The sequence below is a fragment of the Palaemon carinicauda genome, chromosome 1, assembly GCF_036898095.1.
Source record: "Palaemon carinicauda isolate YSFRI2023 chromosome 1, ASM3689809v2, whole genome shotgun sequence".
In the NCBI taxonomy this organism is placed as follows: domain Eukaryota; kingdom Metazoa; phylum Arthropoda; class Malacostraca; order Decapoda; family Palaemonidae; genus Palaemon; species Palaemon carinicauda.
In genome coordinates this window covers 202,928,487-202,947,750 of record NC_090725.1, presented here as the reverse complement: position 1 = coordinate 202,947,750, position 19,264 = coordinate 202,928,487, and the positions used below count along the sequence as shown (strand labels likewise).

The 19,264-nt window shown below is 49.4% G+C and overlaps 1 protein-coding gene across 4 annotated transcripts in view; it reads left to right on the top strand.

Annotated features, from left to right (window-relative positions):
- Positions 1-19,264, top strand: part of LOC137653507 (uncharacterized) — a 197,062-nt gene that overhangs the window by 63,491 nt on the left and 114,307 nt on the right. For all 4 annotated transcript variants that reach the window (XM_068386986.1, XM_068386978.1, XM_068386970.1 and 1 more), the window contains exon 2: positions 12,820-15,961. In XM_068386986.1, coding sequence (XP_068243087.1) covers positions 12,830-15,961 — 3,132 coding nt within the window. In that variant the 5' untranslated portion in view covers positions 12,820-12,829. The remainder of the gene's footprint in view (positions 1-12,819; positions 15,962-19,264) is intronic.

The window sequence follows — 19,264 nt, the reverse complement described above, 5'->3', positions numbered from 1 at the left end:
AGATTATGGGGATCTACAAAGAAAGAAGATTTACAGGAGATTTTTCTTCAAGAGAGTCTAGTCTGAGGACTATCTTCCCTATGTATAGGGAACTCCTTGGCCACCCTAGCCTCAGGATTAAGTCTCCTATAGTAAAGAAATCTTCCCTCCATCACCACCCCCTAGAATAGTCCTAGCTAGAATCCGTTTGAAGGTAAGCAGTAGCTACCGACCGGCGGTCCCCCCCTCTAACAGGTGGATAAATACCTGCCCAGTCTTTAACAACCTTGTTAAGGTTTTTCTGCTGTATTTTCCAACTCGCACTAGAATATCTCTTATAGTAAAGAGTTAGGAAAAATACAAACTCTTATAAGTTTGTCATTTTTTTCCTCTCCTAATGTTTGTAATGTTCAAATAACTTGAAATATAGCTATCGCTGTTTATATTGGACTCCGTGCATGCCAGTAATAAGTGAGATGGCATACTGTACCCCTAGAACAATATTAAGCAACTACAGTTCCAGCTGGGTCCCCTCTCACAGTACAAGATCAAGGGGTGGTGCCCAGTGCCCAGTTCATCTGTGATTGTTTACCTTTTTGCTCAGATTTCTGGGTATTCCACCATTTTATCTTTTTGTGTAATGAGCATTTAAGTGTGGTTGGTATTCGGACACTAGGCAGTTTGCATGCTACATCTGACCACAGTCCGCAAACCACTACAGAGTGACAATACCACAGTAGTGGCTTACATAAAGAAGCAAGGCGATACCTTTTCTCAGCACCCTTGCCATCTAGGAGTAGAGGTGATAAGATGGGCAGAAGACAGCTTTGTGTCCCTATCGGCTCGCTTCATTCCAGACAAGCGGAATGTGCTCGCTGACAACCTGAGCAGAGTGACTCGGATAGTGGTCTCCGAGTGGTTTTTGAATTGTCTAGTAGCCAACAAAGTGTTCCCAGACAGTAAACCTGTTCGTGATGTTGCTGAACAACAGACTCCTGCTCTACTATTCCCTTGTCCTGGATCCCCAGGCTCTATGGCAAGATACATTCCAGCAACGATGGGACAACATCGATGTCTACACCTTTCCAACTTCATTTTCTGCCTGATGAGAAGGGTGTTGAACAATTTAAGATCATCCTCCAATCTCGCAATGACCCTTGTAACTCCACTATGGCATCATGCGGAATGATTCCCGGACCTTCTTCAGCTGCTGACGGAAGCCCCAAGAGAATTCCCTCCATGACACTATCTACTCAGACAACCACATTTAAATATCTTCCACAAAGCTGCAGGTTCCCCACGTCTTCACGCCTGGAGGTTATCCAGCATCTCCTCACAGAGTGGCTTTTCGCAGCATGTGAAGAAGATGTCCGGATACAGTGAACCCTCATTTATCGCGGTAGATAGGTTCCAAACCCGGCCGCGATAGCTGAAAATCCGCGAAGTAGGGACACCATATTTACGTATTTATTTAACATGTATATTCAGACTTTTAAAACCTTCCCTTTATGTAGTACTGTTAACAAATTACCCTTTAATGTACAGAACACTTAATGCATGTACTACAGTACCCTAAACTAAAACAGGCACAAACATTAAAGGCGATTTTATATCATGCGTTTCCTAAATACGCCAAACAGCATGATAAAAAATGACAACCAATGTTTTGTTTACGTTTATCTCTGACCATAATGAAGAAACAAACTCATTTACACATCTGTGTATAGGTTAGTTTTTGCATTGATTATATTGATTATATGTTGATTTTGTAATTACCAATGTTTTACTTAATTTTTCTTAGGACTTCCAAATAAATGAAATGAATGCCATTTATATAATGTTTTTCTTTATGACGCTGCCTGAAACGGAAACCTTCCATTCGTTTACCGTACGCTCCATTTACGATCGTAATAAACAAACGAAGGCATTAAACGCGCATGATGAAAGTGATAAATAATGATATTAAAAGCTTTTAGTAATATGTTATTACAAATATTATTTACTGTATCTATATAAAATCCTACATACGTAGCAAAGCAGGAAAACGATTTTTTTTTCTTTTGCCGTTTAATCAACAATAACAAACTGCCGCTAATGACCGAATGATAATTTACGATAATTCTAAATTGTTACTAAAGATGATTCTCCATTCCATATCCAAAATACTTTTCCTAACTTCAGTTATAAGTCAACTTGTACCCCCCTCAATTATGAAACCATCTAAAAAAAAAAAAAAAAAAAAGTAAGAAAAGAAGCAAGTACTAGGCCGATTTTTAAAGTTGTCGAACAATTAAGTTACCGCTATAACGTTCGATGTGACATAGTGCGAGATTGGAGAAAGTAAAGAAAATTGAATCATGATTGATTTTCAATATAAATGAAACTTTGTGAAGCAACAAAGATTTCATTTGTTAGTGAGATAGAGGTAAGGAATGAGAGGTAGTGAAAAGTAGCCCAGAGAGAGAGAGAGAGAGAGAGAGAGAGAGAGAGAGAGAGAGAGAGAGAGAGAGAGAGATTGTTTTCGTACGCTCATATTCTTGAGACCGGCAGCTAGACATCAGCTGATCTGATCACAGCCAAAAGTAAAACAAAAAGAAGTCAACAATCCTCGATTTTTAAAACACACCCGAAATTTAAAAACAAAAGTACACGCTTTCTTAATGTGCAATTAACTATTTAAAGAGTAGCAATTTTCTAGAATAAAATGATGTTTCCCCCAAAAATAGTGGTTTGCTGATGAAATCGGATGCCGTATTTAAGCTACGATTTAAATGGATATATACACGGTATATATGTTTTACGTACGCTATTTTACGCTTGTTTTGTTGTAGGATATGTAGGCTTATTCAAGATGTGATTTTTGCAACAAAGAATATTATTGGATGCAGTACTACGTACGTATACATACAAAAGATTCATGGAAAAGATGCACATCCATTACATTTGTAGTAGTAGCCATCAACAGCCTTACACCATTCAAATATGACTAAGTCAGACTGCATCTGATTTGCGTTTCATGTTCGATTTAATTTTACTACGTATACTGAATTATCGTATGATCACATTCTCTCTTTGTGTTTTATTTCTTTCTGTACTGAATTATATGTCATATGTAATGCAATGAACCATCAGTAAGAGCAGATATTACTAATTATTAATGGAATTAACAAAATATTTGGGGTCTTCATATATCGCGGCTATTTTCGAAATTTCCGGAAAATCCGCGATATATGTATATACATGCGTTATGAAAAAAATCCATGAAGTGGTGAATCCGCGATAGTCGAACCGCGAAGTAGCGAGGGCTCACTGTACCTCTGGGAATCTTCAGCTGCCGTCTACCAGACTAAATTGTCTGTCTTCTGTGGTTGGTGTCATGGAAGGGGTATATCTTCCCTCAATGCCTCTATTCCAACAATAGCGGAATTTCTTGTATGCCTTCGGGAAGAAAAACTCCTCTTAACGGTAAAAGGATATCGCTCAGCCTTAAGCCTTGTCGTTAGACTGATGGGAGTTAATATTTCCTCTTCGTTGGAGTTGTCTTTCCTCATACTGTGTCTCGAGCTCACCAGTTGGAAGTTAGACCTCCTCTATGGGACGTGGTTCATGCCATTTGGTCTCAGAAGGGATCCCGGTATGAATTGTTACATCAGGCATTAGATCTTCACCTGACACTGAAAATGGTTTGTTCCGTAACCGAAATACAAACCACGCTATTTACATGGGGTTTTACTTTCGGCGTAGCTGAAATGACGAGCCATTAGAATTTTAACGGGGGTTAATTACCCCCGCGCTAATTAGCAAGGGGGTAGGGGAGTGGTATCTAGCTACCCCTCCCCCCCTCACACACCAGTGAACTGCTTCACTTCACTTTTGGCTCGTGCGATGAGCTGACGTCTCTGCTTCGCCCTCGCATTATTGACAGCCTTAATTTTGTTTTGCGTTTTCTTTCAGCTTGTGTGCTTGAAGTTGGCCTCTTCCTTCCCTCCCATCATGCGGAAGTGCCCTGGACTCCCCGACCGCCCTTGTGGAACGTTCATGTCGGCGGTCGAGATGGACCCTCACTCCTTATGCCCGCAGTGTTGAGGTCAACGGTGTGAAAGGGATAATACCTGTAGTGAGTACAGGGAGTGGCCTACCTCCCAGTGGGAGAGGTTTGCCCGGCGGCGGTAGAAGAAGCTAAGCGTGACCGTTCTCCTTCAAGGGTTGCCTTGAAGAAGGAAGGTTCCAAAGGACTCTTCTTCCGCCGCCCGAACCTCCTCCGAAGCTCCCACTCGATCGTTCTCTCGCGAGAGGCCGGCGAGTGGTAGCGCTGGCCCTTCTTTTGTTTCCCAATCTCGGGGTTCAGGAGAGGGCGCTGGCTCCCATAGCGAGGCAGCTCCCCCTCCTACTCCGGGGGAGGGCATTGATCATGTTGATGACCATGTTACTAACAATGATCTCTTACAGCTTTGGGCTTCCTTGGGGCTTAAGGGCTCGCCCTCCAAGGAAGCCCTGTTTGACCTGATCCAGTTGGGTGCAGCTGTCAAACAGTCGCCGGTAATAGCAGAGGTAGATCCTCTGTCTATTGTTGACGTTGTTGTGGCAGAGGCTTCCGACGGGTCGGGTCAAACCCCTGCTGCGGTTGCGGTTGTTGCTGAAGGCTCAGTTCCCCCCTCCGAACATCCTTCGAGGGAGGAGCTCGGTCCAACGGTCTCTCCTGCGGGTGACTCTCCCCCTCGGGGGAGTGCACTGACAGAGACTCCTCTTCAGAGGACAGACGATGGTGTTGCTGTGCCTCGAGGTCGTCTTCGCCGTAAGGCTCGCCCTCCTTTTCGCCGTAGAGGCCTTCCTTCTCCTTACAAGGGAGTTAGGAGGCGCCTCTTCGGATCTTCGTCTTCGACTTCCCCCGCAGGGGATCCTCCACGTTGAGAGCAGACCGTTGCAGCTGTTTCCTTGGACCTCTCCGCAGATCGTTCGCGATCTCCGACGCCTGCCAGACCTTCCAGTCTTCCATCTCCATTCCTGGACGCTGATGCGCAGTGGGCGCCCACGCACCCCGTTGTCCAATGGGCACAGGTCCCTTCGGGGCAAGAGGGCTTATCCCACAATGTGGGTGAGTCCCTCAAGCACGAGGTCTCACCTGCGCGCGCGCGCAGTCCAAGAGGTTCCTTAGTTAGCGCACAGGTGCTCACAGGTTCCTCTGGACTCGCTGCGCCTGGACGATCTGCTGAGTCTCGCCGTAGATCTCCTGCTCGCCAGCGCTCGCCAGCGCTCACCTACGCGCCAGTGCTCTCCTGTGCTTCAGAGACCTCCTGTGCGCCAGTGTTCTCCAGCTCGCCAGCACACTTCTGTTCCTGCTGCGCGCAACGCGCTCCATCGGTCTCCTGAGTGTCCACGATCTCCTGCTCGTCAGCGCACAACGGCGCGCCCTGTTCCTGATGCGCGCCAACGTTCGCCCGCGTGCCCACGATCTCCGGATTTGGGCGCAGGCCGGGACCTTATCCCTCCGCCTCCTTGCCAACGTTCGCCTATGCGCCAGCCATCGCCTGCACGCCATCGCGCGCACTCTCCTGTGCGCACTTCTAAGACAGCCCGAGTTCCTGTGCGGCGCGCCTACGAGATGTCTCCTGAGCCCGCCCACGAGCGTTCGCCTTTGCGCATATCCTCGCCCTCTGGTCCTGCGCCACAGTTGGTTCCTTCTGAACGCGCAACTGCGCGCCAATGATTTCCTGCGCGCCAGCGTTCTCCTACGCGCCCGCGCGATCCCTTGCCTGCGCGCAAGCGCTCTCCTACGCGCCAACGCGCCCATGCGCCAGATCGCCACAGGTCTCCGACATGCCCACGCGCTAACTCGCCTGTGCGTAGTCGATCGCCTGTCCGTGCTACGCGCCATCGCTCGCCAACGCGCCATCGCTCGCCATCGGTCGCCAACGCGCCATCGCTCGTCATCGGTCGCCAACGCGCCATCGCTCGCCAACGCGCCATCGCTCGCCAACGCTTGCCAACGCGCCATCGCTCGCCAACGCGCCATCGCTCGCCAACGCGCCATCGATCGCCTACGCGCCATCGTTCTCCCGATCGCCACGCTCGCCCTTACAACCGCGCGTACCCTCACCTGCGCGCCCACGCTCCCACTCGCCAGCGCGCCCACGCGCTCACTCGCCCGCGTGCCCACGCGCCCACTCGCCCACGCCTTTATCTCCGCGCGCACGCGCGCCAACGTTCGCCCGCGCACGAACCAGCGGTTCTACCATCGCGCGAGCGCCAGCGCGACCTCGCCAACGATTCCCGCAGGGTTTCGCAGCGCGCCCAACCGTGTGAGTCTTCGGGGACGCGTGCTTCCAGATCCTCGTCCTCGCGATCTCTACCCCGCAAGCCCAGAGCTGCGCTCGTCCAGGAGCAGGATGAATCTTCGGAGAGGTCCATGCAACATTCTTCTTTTCAGGCGATCCCCTTCCCTCCGGCGGGTGTTGCTGACACTGCGTCGGTTAGCTGCCAGCCTTGGGTCGGGTCCCTGATCAAAGCTGTCGTGCAGGCTATGAAGCCGTCCCTCGCTGATCTGGGACTGAAACCAATGACACCCGCGTCCCCGCTGAAGAGAAGGAGAGGAGTGGACTTTGTGGTAACTTCCCCTAGGGTTAAGTTGGCTCCCAAGAAGTCCGTCAGGAAGTCCCCCTCCCCCGCGCAGACACTTTCTCCTTCCCCTGTGGACGAAGCCTTTCCGTCCTCAGGAGAAGAGCACGAGTCGGAGCATGCCTTCTGGCAGGTCCTGAGTCTAATGAGGCAACTCAACGGATTCAAGGACCCAGAGACCGCCCCCCGCGAAGGCAAGGATACGGTCCTGGACCAAATCTACGGTACCCAGAAGCTCCCAAAGGCCAGCGCGGCTCTGGCCTAGTCCCAGGGAGTGAAGAGTGCCAGAGACAAGGTTGAGGGCCAGCTCGCCGAAATCGCCTCCAGCCGTTCCTCTGCCGGGTACAAACTCCTCCCACCTCCTCGTGTACAGCAGAGGAGGTACTTCGAGATCATAGGGGAGTCTTGTTTAGCTCTTCCCCTCCACCATTCTGTGGAAGAGCTCTCTAAGGGGATTTCTCTCGAGAAACTCTCCGCCCGGCAAGTGACATTCTCGGCTATGGAGATCCTAAGTCAGGAGAAGGTCGCGAAGTGTGCCAAGCAGGCCACTTCGTGGCTAGACATCTGGCTGGGGTCTCTGGGCATCCTGTTGCGATCCGAGGACTTGTCCAAGGAGAGCACCAGTTTCGAACTTGTGGGCAAACTCGATCCTAAAACGCCGTGATGCCGTGACTGAGAGGTTCCACTCGAAAGTCCCAGCCGTGGATGTCGGCAAGCTCAGACACTCCTCCATCCTTGGAGAGAGTTTGTTCGAGCCCAAGGATGTGGAACGGACAGCTGAGAGGTGGAGGAATTCGAATCACGATTCGCTCCTCCAAAGGGCCCTTACATCTCGGCCCTACAAGCCTCCAGCTCCTCAACAAGAACAGCAGCAGCCTCGTCAGTCTAGGACATCGAGACAGGCTCCGGCAGCAAAGGCAAAGGTGTCTAAGCAGCAGCCTTTTCCTGTCAAGGACAGGAAAGGCGGAAAGTCCTCCAGGGGAGCTAAGAATCCTAGGGGGAGCGGCCGAGGTCGTAAACGCTAGGATTGGCAATCCCCCTGCATGTCCACTAGTGGGGGGATGCCTACAAAGTTGCGCGGACAGGTGGCAGCAACTCGGGGCCGATTCCTGGACGATCTCTGTGATCAGCCAAGGATATCGCGTCCCGTTCATAACATATCTTCCTCCCCTGACAGCGAATCCAGTGTCGTTGAGCTCCTATGCCATGGGATCGGTAAAGGGGCTGGCCCTTCGGGCAGAAGTCGAGACCATGCTCAAGAAGGATGCTCTCCAGGAGGTCCTCGACGGCTCCCCAGGCTTCTTCAGTCGACTCTTTCTTGTAAAGAAGGCGTCTGGAGGCTGGAGACCAGTCATCGACCTCTCAGCTCTGAACAAGTTTGTGAAGCAAACTCCGTTCAGCATGGAGACAGCAGACACGGTCAGACTTGCAGTGAGACCGCAAGACTTCATGTGCACTCTGGATTTGAAGGACGCGTACTTCCAGATCCCAGTCCATTCGTCTTCCTGGAAGTACTTGAGATTCAGCCTAGACAACAAGATCTACCAGTTCAAGGTGCTGTGTTTCGGTTTCTCCACAGCACCCCAGGTTTTCACCAAAGTGTTCACCCTGATATCATGGTGGGCCCACAGGATCGGCATCCGTCTCCTCCGTTATCTGGATGACTGGCTGATCCTAGCAGACTCGGAGTCGACCCTTCTTCGACACCGAGACAAGATTCTGGGACTTTGCCAAGATCTAGGGATCATGGTAAATCTCAAGAAGTCTTCTCTGCTTCCAACTCAAAGACTGGTATATCTAGGCATGATATTAGACACCAATCTCCACAAAGCCTTTCCATTAGACGACAGGATAGCAAGGCTGAGGAGGGTCGCAAGATCTTTCCTCGGACGAGAGGAGCTTCCAGCCCAATCTTGGTTACGTCTCCTAGGTCACTTGGCCTCCCTGGCACGTCTAGTTCCGAAAGGCCGCCTCAGGATGAGATCCCCACAATGGCGGCTCAAGTCCTGGTGGAATCAAGGCAACAATTCCCCGGACACTCTGGTCCCCATGGGACCCGCGGAACGGACGGACCTTTAGTGGTGGCTGACCGACGAAAACCTTCGAAAGGGAGTGGATCTTCTCGTCCTCCCCCCGGATTCGATGCTGTTCTCGGACGCGTCAAAAGAAGGGTGGGGGCCCCACGTTCTGAACCAGAGGATCTCAGGCCTATGGTCAGAATCAGAAAGGTGCCTCCACATCAATCTGCTAGAGATGAAGGCCGTCTATCTGGCCCTTCAACAGTTCTAACAGGCCCTGGCGGGCCACTCCGTGGTGGTGATGAGCGACAACACCACAGTAGTGGCTTACATCAACAAGCAGGGAGGTACCTTTTCACAACAGCTATCCCATCTTGCAGTAGAGATACTGAGGTGGACCGAAGTCCACTCGATTCCACTATCAGCTCGCTTTATTCCGGGCAAAAGGAATGTGCTCGGCGACAGTCTGAGCAGAGCATCGCAGCTAGTGAGTACCGAGTGGTCTTTGGATCCTCAAGTAGCCAACAAAGTTCTGACTTTGTGGGGTTCCCCGACAGTGGACCTGTTCGCGACAGCTTTGAACTTCAAGCTGTCGCTGTACTGCTCCCCAGTCCCGGACCCCAAGGCACTCTGGCAAGATGCCTTCCAACAACGGTGGGACAACATTGATGTCTACGCCTTTCCACCGTTCTGTCTGATGAGAAGGGTGCTCAACAAGACCAGACTATCGGTCAATCTGTCAATAACCTTAATAGCTCCGCTATAGCATCACGCAGAGTGGTTCCCGGACCTTCTGCAGCTCCTGACGGAACTCCTGAGAGAACTCCCCCCACTACACGAGCTACTCAAGCAACCATACTGCAACATCTACCACAAGGCCGTAGCTTCGCTTCGGCTTCACGCCTGGAGACTATCCAGCATCTCCTCACTGAGAGAGGCTTTTTGCAACAAGTTTCGGAGAGGATGTCTCGACACCTGCGAAAGTCATCCGCAGGGGTCTACCAGGCGAAGTGGAGAGTCTTCTGTGGTTGGTGTCGTGGGAGGGGTATCTCTCCCCTCGATGCCACTATTCCAGCAATAGCGGAGTTTCTCGTGTATTTGCGGGAGGAAATGGGCCTTTCGGTCTTGGCGGTGAAAGGCTATCGCTTAGCCTTCAGGCTGAAAGGAATAGGTATTTCTTCCTCGCTGGAACTTTCTTTACTCATACGAAGCTACGAACTTACCTGCCCTAGTCGGAAGTGAGACCTCCTCCATGGAACGTGGTTCGCGTCCTCAGGGCTCTTAAGAGACCTCCGTTCGAACCATTACGCCAGGCCTCTGATCGACACCTGACTTGGAAGACTGTGTTCCTGCTCGCTTTGGCATCAGCCAAGCGTGTCAGTGAACTTCATGGTCTCTCATACGACGTCGCCCATTCAAGGGGATGGGGGGAGGTAATATTCGGGTTCGTCCCTGAGTTTGTAGTTAAGACTCAGAACCCTGGAGTGCCGGGCCCACGGTTCGACTCCTTCAGGGTCTCGAGTCTTCGTTCTGTAACAAGTGACCCAGACCATCTGCTACTATGTCCAGTGAGAAGTCTGAGGCGTTACCTGAAGAGAACGGCTGCAGTCCGTCCCCGCGTGCAAGCCCTGTTTGTGAGCACGGGAAGGACGAAGAGGAGGGTCACCAAGAATACCATTTCTGCTTGGATTCCAAGAGTGATCCACCACGCCTTGAATCCAGATCCTCCTCCGTCATGTCGTCCCAGAGCACACGATGTCAGAGGCATCGCAACGTCTCTGGCTTTCAAGAGAAACTTCTCGGTGACGTAGGTGCTACAAGCTGGGGTCTGGAAGCGTCAAACGACCTTCACAGCCCACTACCTGCAGGACGTGACCCACAGGAGCCTTGATACATTCTCGATCGGCCCTGTAGTGGCTGCACAACAGCTGGTCTAACCTCAGGCTCCTTAATGGACAGATAGCAGAAGGTTGAGGGCATTGTTACCCGGTGTTAGACTGCATGAATGAAAGAGTATGTCTGGCCCTTACTTCTTTCTTCATCCTCCCCTCTCTTGGGGAAAGCAGCATCCTTGGTTCTCTGCATAGCTGACCTCGAACCTCTGCAGGTAAACCATGCTTCCTTGTGTTCCTAGTATTAAGATAATACTGTCGCGTCCCCCATACCCTGACGAGGCGGTATTGGGAACGTCCTAGCCTAGAATTCCATCTAAAGGACTTCAGGTCAACTTCCTAGGACGAGTCACACTTCATCCCTCCACACACAAGCTTATGTAGGTGCGGAGCAAGGAACTTGCGAGGTGTAGGGACTCTTTTTCTCGAGTGCTGCTCACTCGGATTCTGAGTCCCCGGGCAAAGCCAAAGCCAGTAAGGCCGGGACTTTCCACCCTACCTAAGGGGTAAGTCACCCCATGTAAATAGCGTGGTTTGTATTTCGGTTACGGAACAAATGACAAATTCGTAGATAATTTGTATTTTTCCTAACCATACAAACCTTAGCTATTTACACATATTTGCCCGCCAGCCCTGTCCCCCAAGGCAAGTCCTACCTCTAAGCGAAGTGAAGCAGTTCACCGGTGTGTGAGGGGGGAGGGGTAGCTAGCTACCACTCCCCTACCCCATTGCTAACTAGCGCGGGGGTAATTAGCCCTCGTTAAAATTCTAATGGCCCGTCATTTCAGCTACGCCAAAAGTAAAACCCCATGTAAATAGCTAAGGTTTGTATGGTTACAAAAAATACAAATTATCTCCGAATTTGTCATTTTCTTCTCACTTAGGACAATTCTGTCGTCTTTCCTACGACTTGTCCCATTCAAAGAGATGGGGAGAGGTAACGCTCAGCTTCGTCCCTGATTTTATCGCAGACTCAAAATGTTTGAGTAGCTGATCTGGCCCTTCCAGATTGAGAGTCTTCGTAACTTAACCGATGACCCGGATCAAATGATACTTTGTCCAGTGAGGGCCTTGAGGTACTACTTCAAGAGAACTATAGGAGCTGGCCCCTGAGTGAAAGCACTCTTCATCAGCATGAGGATGGTGAAGAGAAGGATTACTAAGAACACGATCTCAGCGTCAATTCGCAAGGTCATAGACCGGGCCTTGAATCCTGATCCTTCTCCACTGACAAGAAGACCTAGATATCATGACTTTAGGGGTATAAGTACGTCCCTAGCATTTAAGAAGAACTACTTTGTGGCGTAGGTCCTTCAAGCTGGTGTGTAGAAGCATCAAACACCCTTCACTGCCCACTACCTGCAAGATGTTACCCATAGGAACATGGAGACCTTCTTCATTGGTCCTGTTGATGGCTGCACAACAAGTAGATTAAAGACCTCAAGATCCTTGATGGACAAGTAGCAGATGGTAGAGGACAGAGGTTACCCAAGATGATAAGAATGACTGGCTCTTTCTTTCCTTCATCTTACCCTCTCTTGGGGAACAGCACTTATGGTACTCTGCAAGCTGGCCTTCTCTGTCTGCAGGTAATAACCATTTCCCTTGTGTAACCTGGTATAGAAATATATACTGGTTGCATCCCCCCTGGCGAGGTGCAATTGGGTAACATCTATGGCTGGCTCAAAGAATTCTAAGATTCATGAGAATTCCTACCTAGACTAGACACATTCCTAGTATCACACAATCATACGGATTGCACAGGCTGCTAAAGCGTGCTATTACATAGAGTTTTAACGAGGTGTAAGGGCGTTCCTTCTTATGTGTGCGTAGCACGTGAGGAAACTCTGGGTCATAAACCAGCCAGTTGGTTAGGACTTCCATCCTCCTTAGGGGTGAGTCTTCCCTAATAGAGTGAAAGAGTTTGTATTTAGTGTTGGAACAAAGGACAAATTTAAAGTACAGCAATTTGTATTATTCCTAATGATACAAACCTTCAGTTCTATATACAAATTTGGCACGCCATCACCTATCCCTTTGCAAGTCACTGCAACCAAAAGTGGTGAGACAACACCTGTGTGTGTGTGTGATCGTGGTAGCCGATACTACCCCCCCCACCCGCCCCCCGCTAACTAGCGGTGGAGTAGTTACACCTTGCTAAAAGTCCTATGTCTAGTCTTCCAACTTTGCTGAAAGTATATTCCCTTATAAAAAGCTCAATGTTTGTATCATTCGGAGAAATACAAATTACTTTAAATTTTTCATATTTTATTGTTTTATAGCCATTAATATTTGGATCTTTATTTCTCTTTCAGAAATTCAAAGATGGCTGATAATAAGGACGATCCTGTCATAGATATATTAGATCATAAATACTCTAGGTTGTCAGAAGTTCCTGAAGGAAAATATGTCAGGTCCCCAGCATATGCAGAAACAGTGGAAGTGTGTACATCTGAAGATATCCGAGAAGGTGAAAGAATAAAATGTTGCAATAGAACTGAAGATGGTGAAAACAGTATACCTAGTATTAATGAATATTTACGATGTAGTGGAATCCCGGCATCAAGTTCTGCCATCCAAATTAAATTAGAATCTGAGATGTGTGGATTTCAGACTGTGAAAATGAAGAATGTTGATGCTGATGAACAAAATAATGTTGACGTTGGAGATATGACAGAAGCTGTCAGAGTTGTTTTGAAATCAGAGGGAAAGAAGTTTGAAGAATTTAAATATGACTCAAATCCTGGAGATTTTATTGATATTGAACCTGGTGAAAAGGTACTCAGTAGCGGTGTCACCAGTCATCAAATTGATTATTCAAATATAAAAAGCTTTGTTCTCTGTGAGCCTATTATATTTTATCACTATGGAAATATCAGCTTAAAATGTACAAAACTGAATAAAAGAGTATTTGTGAAGTCATTTGAGTGCAGTACACTTGGCCTTAGTGACAAAGAAGCTCTGGAAAATATCCAAAAATTTATAAATAGCAAGGTATGCATTCGACATCTAGCAGTTGTAGAGAAATTGGATTCTTCCAATATATCCGAGTTCATAGCAGAGGAACCAAGACTAAGTAGGGTGTCTGATGAATATGTTAGACTTGTATGTATCTATAAGGGGGGTCGAACTATCACAAAAGCTTTCCCTGGCACAGAGCTTGGTATCAAAGATCCAGTCACCCGGAAAACTGTTCAAGAATTTATTGATAGTGAAGAAGGGAAGAAGTGGGTAATGGAAGGCTTCAAAAGAAAGAGAGGAAATTGGGCCACACTTGGTGAAATTTCAACAGGAATAGACACAAAGAAATTTATTGCTAGTATGAAATTTGATGTAAATCAGAGATTTGTTTATGATAAAAAGTTGCTGGAGATTATTCGAGACGAAGATGTATTGACTGCTTCAACGAGTAGTCATGTCGGGTGGGGTTCTTCCCACAGATTAGATGACCGTTTCAAGCTAAAAGTGTCTCCTGACAAAGTGGCAGGAACCGTGTTAGCCAGGTTTCACTTGGAATGTGCATCATTAACTGATAAATGTAGAACTGAATGTGGAGCACCCATTAGTGATGTTACAATCATTAATGGTAAATTTTCATGCTGTGGAAAAAAAAAAGAAACTCAATTCTGCTACAACTGTGGTATAGACAACACAGTCCAATGGTACAAAACTGAGAAGAACACCCCTCTATGTAATTCCTGTTACAAGTTTTATCAGAGGCGGGGTGAACATCGTCCTTATTGCCGGAAGAATAGTAGGAAGAAAAAGATTCATGAAACTCATACTAAATGTAATTGGAGAATGAAGCTAGAGCTCAGTGGATATGATATCACAAAATGGATTGTATATCAACATAGTGATAACTCTGAAGAGCATAATGTCGATGTACCTTGTCAGACACGACCAACTCTGATGATGAGAGATAAGTGGGACAAATTACGTTCTCTTGCAAAGTTAACACCCAAGCAGATACTTATGAGTGAGACCCAAGGTAATGTAGTGTCAGAGCTCAAAAGTAAAATGGAAAGGTCAACTTTCCGGTCAATCAAAACCAGGGCTAATTTGATTGACAATCGGAAAAAGAACACATTGATCAGTGTTAAAGATGGGATTCCAATTTCTTTGCACAGAAAACTTAATCGTATAACAATTGAGAGATATTTTGAACATATTATTTTTTCACAGAGAAAAAGTACTACTGGAAGTAGAGAGTATCACTTAGTGATATTATCAGCTGATAGTATTGAGAATCTTTCTGAACTAGAAATTCCCGTTGAAGGTTACTCTGAACGAGCAAAATTCAAGAGTGGCATAATTGTTGTTTATTATGATCCTCATGAATGTGTTGCTGCAGCATTTTTGATATCGTGTATGGAGGGAGGTTTAGGATTAGCTATATCACATGAACTAACTTTCAAAATTATGAGTACTGATGATCGTTGGTCGTCAGTTCTGCAGAAGGAAAGATGTTTTGAACAAAAGTATGATTTTAAACCTGCTTGCATTAAGTTAGAAAACCAAAGTCATATAAAAGTCAGTAAGAAATGCCAGGTTACCCAAAGTCCTTCAGTGTTCAACTTTACTAACATTTTAGAACTGGTTGCTGAAAAACCCAAGGTTGTTAAAATATCAGATGTTCGAGTCAGGTTGCAGTGTTTACTTCCAGATGGCAGACTCCTAACAAAAGTTTTTCCAAGCACTAGTGAAGGTATTCATAAACCAGAGACTCGTAAAACTATTCAAGAATTTATAGACAGTAAAGAGTGTAGGGAGTGGATCCTAAGTAAAGGTGTGGAAAACTGGATTAGAATTGGGGAGGTGGCAACAGGCTCAGATACAGAACAATACTTGTGCCATGCCATCAAGTCAGAGGTCATGCAGAGATTCTTTTACCGCAAAAATATTATTGACATTATTTTGGATGGTAGTACCATGTTGTCTGCAATGAATAAGTCAAAGTCTTCACATGTAAGACCTGGCATTCACAAGGTTGGTAATAAATTTGCCCTGAAATTGCCACCAGAAGAAGTTGGAAACAAAGTTGTTGCTACATTGTATCTTGATTGTGCATCAACTAGTGAAAACTGCAAAACAAAATGTGGACAACCAGTTAATGAAGTATGTGTCATTGATGGTGTATTTTCGTGTTGTGGAATGCCTAAAGAACAAATAAGAGTATGTTGCAACTGTTATACAGATAATTCAGATCGATGGACTAAGCTGGTAGAAGACAGTTTTCTTTGCCACACTTGTCATAATTACTTTCGTAGGAAAAATCAACATCGGCCTCCCAGCATGAGTAAAAGCAAGAGAAAGAAAATTCATGAAAGCCATGTCAAGTGTGAGTGGAAGATGAAACTTGAATTGCGTAGTTCAGACATAACAAGATGGCAGATTTACAAGTATCATCTTAATAAAGAAGCTCATGGGCCAAAACCAAATCAATCTCGTAATAAAGTAAGTGGCTTTTGTAATCGTATTTAGAAAACTAATGAGTATTTGTTCCTACACTATTACAAACCTTTGTCCTTCACATGAGATCGACATCAGCGAAGCGGGAGTTTGTTCCGTAACTGAAATACAAACCACGCTATTTACATGGGGTAATTACTTCGGCGTAGCTGAATGACGAGCCATAAGAATTTTAACGAGGGTTTACTACCCCGCCGCTAGTTAGCGGGGGGTAGGGAGCTAGCTATCACCCCCCACCCCCTCACACACACCGGTGAATGCTTCACTTTACTTTTGGCTCGGGCAGAGAACAGACCTGTCTGCTCTCTTCCTCGCTTTGACTGCCATATTTAATCTGTTTTTGCTTTTTCTTTTCCAGTGTGTTTGAAGTTGGCCTCTACTGACTATGCGTACATGCCCTGGACTTCCCGGCCGCCCTTGTGGGACCTTTATGTTGGCGGTCGACACCGATCCCCACACCTTGTGTCCTCACTGTAGGGGCCAACGGTGTGATAGCGGTAATGTATGTATCGAATGTAAGGAGTGGTCTACCTCCCAGTGGCAGAGGTTTGCCCGGCGCCAGAAGAAAAAGTCTAAAAGGGATCTTTCTCCTTCAGAGGCTTCTTTGAAGAGAGAAAATTCCAAGACTTCTTCTTCCGTAGCCCTTTCCTCCTCCGAAGCTCTCCCTCGAGCGGTCTCTTCCGAGAGGCCGGCGAGTGGTAGCGTAGACCGTACTGCTGTTGACCGATCCCGGGGTGCGGGAGAGGTAGTTGCCTCCCATAGCGAGGCGGCTGCCCCTCCTCCACCGGAGGAGGATATGAATATTGATTTACCTGTGTTTAATCATGATTTGTTGCAGCTTTGGGCTTCCTTGGGGCTGCAGGGTTCGCCCTGCAGGGAAGCCCTGTTTGACATGATCAAACTTGGTGCAGCTGTCAAACAATCGCCAACTACAGCAGGGATAGATCCTCTGTCTGTTGTTGACGTTGTTGTGATGGAGGCATCTCGTGGGTCTAGTCAAACCCCCGTTCCTGTTGCTGAGGTAGCTGAAGGCTTAGATTCTCCCTCCGAATACCTTTCGAGGGAGGATCTAAGTCCTACGGTCTCTCCTGCCGGTGATGCTCCCCCACGGGGGAGTTCACTCACAGAGACTCCTTTTCGGAGGCCCTATGATGGTCAGCCTGCTGACCCCATGGCCCCTCGTGGGCGTATAAGGCGGAAGGCTTGTCCTCCCCTTCACCGTAGAGGCCTTCCTTCCCCTTACAAGGGGGTTAAGAGGCGCCTCTTCGGCTCGTCGTCACCACAGTCCTCTGCGGAGACGACTCGCCGTTCGCCGATCCTGCCAGCTACCACCTTAGACCTCTCCGGGGATCGTTCGCGATCCCCTTCGGATGATGGTCGTCCTTCGAGACCCTGTGACCAGTCTCCCTCCAGACCTGCTGACCTGCCGTCACCTTTCGATGATGCTGATGCGCGTTACGCGCCACCTAATCCTGCCACTGCGCAGGCACCGGGCCCTTCGGGGCTTAAGGGCCTTGAGCGCAAATCTGCGCCTCTTGCCCTCAAGCGCCAGGTTCAACCTGCGAGCCCTCATACTGCTGCTGCCGCTGTTCCAGTCTTAGCGCCACAGCGCTCACCTGTGCGCCTGCGGGCCCCTGTTCCTGTTACGCGCCAGGGTTCCCCGGTTCCTGCCTTGTCGCACGCAGTTCAAGAGGCTCCTACGTTAGCGCACAGGCGCTCACAGGTACCTCTGCACTCGCAGCGCCTGTCTGGAGTTAGGCGCGAAGCACGCCCATCGCGCGCAGTTCCAGTTACAGCGCACACGCGCTCGCCAGCGCGCTTCTACATCACAGCGCGCATTCCAGGAGGTGCCTAAGCTAGCGCACGGGCGCTCACAGGCACCCTTGGACTCTCCTTCCAGACCGCGCGATCCTGCACGCGTTCCAGCCGCAAGTGACGCTCCGGTTGCGCGCCAGGTTCCAGTTCTCAAGGCGCCTCATGCAACCTTCCAGCGCACACCCGTGCGCCCTAATCCAGCCGCGCGCCCTTCTCGCCCACCGCAGCAGCGCACACCAGCGCGCCATGCGCGCCCATGATCCCCTGCGCGCCCACGATCCCCTGCGCACCCACGATCCCCTGCGCGCCCAGCGCGCCCACAGCCTAATATGCCTGTGCTCTTGGATCAGCGCCCACCTACGCTCCTACGCTCCAACGCGCGAACCCACCCTTGCGCTATCCTGAACCTGCGCTCTCGTGCCCTCACCCGGTTCTTCCGGATACGCGCCCATGCGCCACTGCCCTCTCGCTCCCGTCAGTGCCGCATCAGGATGCTGCGCGCCCTCGTATCCGGCCTCCTCACGTTCCAGCTCCTGCGCGCCACACGCCCTCGCCATCTCCTACGCGCGCCCGCTCCATCTCTTGCGCGCCCCCCGCGCCTACGCGCCCGCATCATCTCCTGCGCACCATCGCGCCCACGTGCCTGTGGCCTCGCCCACGCGCCTGTGGCCTCGCCCACGCGCCACCGCGCCCTCGTGGCCGCTCCACCAACCTCTCACGCCCGTGGGGCGCGCGAGCACGAGATTCCTGTGACACACGATCCTGGTCAGGGCCCATCGCGCGACCTCCACCACGAGTGTTGCCAGGCGGATAGGTCATCGTCTCGTTCCCCTCCCCTCAAGCGCAGAACAGCACGCTCGCTAGAGGAGGGGCGGTTCCCGGACAGGTCTAAAGACACTTTTGTTTCAGCTTCTCAGGCGAACCCGCATTTGTCGACTCCTCCAAGGGATCGAACGATCCCCTTCCCTCCAAAGGGAGTGTCTGACAGCGCGACTGTCAGCCAGCAGCCCTGGTTCGGGACCCTGGTCAGAGCTCTTGTGCAGGCGATGAAGCCCGTCCTCTCGACGTGGGTCACAAATCAGCGGCGGTTTCTTCCCCCCTGAAGAGGAAGAGAGGAGTCCCTCCCGTGGAAACACCTCCAAGGACTATTCTGTCTCCTCGCAGATCCTTGCGCAAAGCTCCTTCCCCCCCCCAAGACTTTCTCTCCCTCCCCTGCGGATGAGGATTACCCATCCTCAGGAGAGTCGGGCGAGCCGGACCGTTCCCCCATCGCACCAATGGGGGAAACTCCGCCTCTCCCTGAGAAGTCTTCTCGTCCAGGGGTGGAAAAGAGCCTGCACCCATCGTTGCTCGAGTCCTGTATCTCTCCCAGGAGGGAACCGAAGAACTCTAAGACGATCCCCAAGTCATCAACAAGGATCAGACAGGAGCCATCTAGACCTTCCGAGGATGTCCACGTGTCCCCCCAGGAAG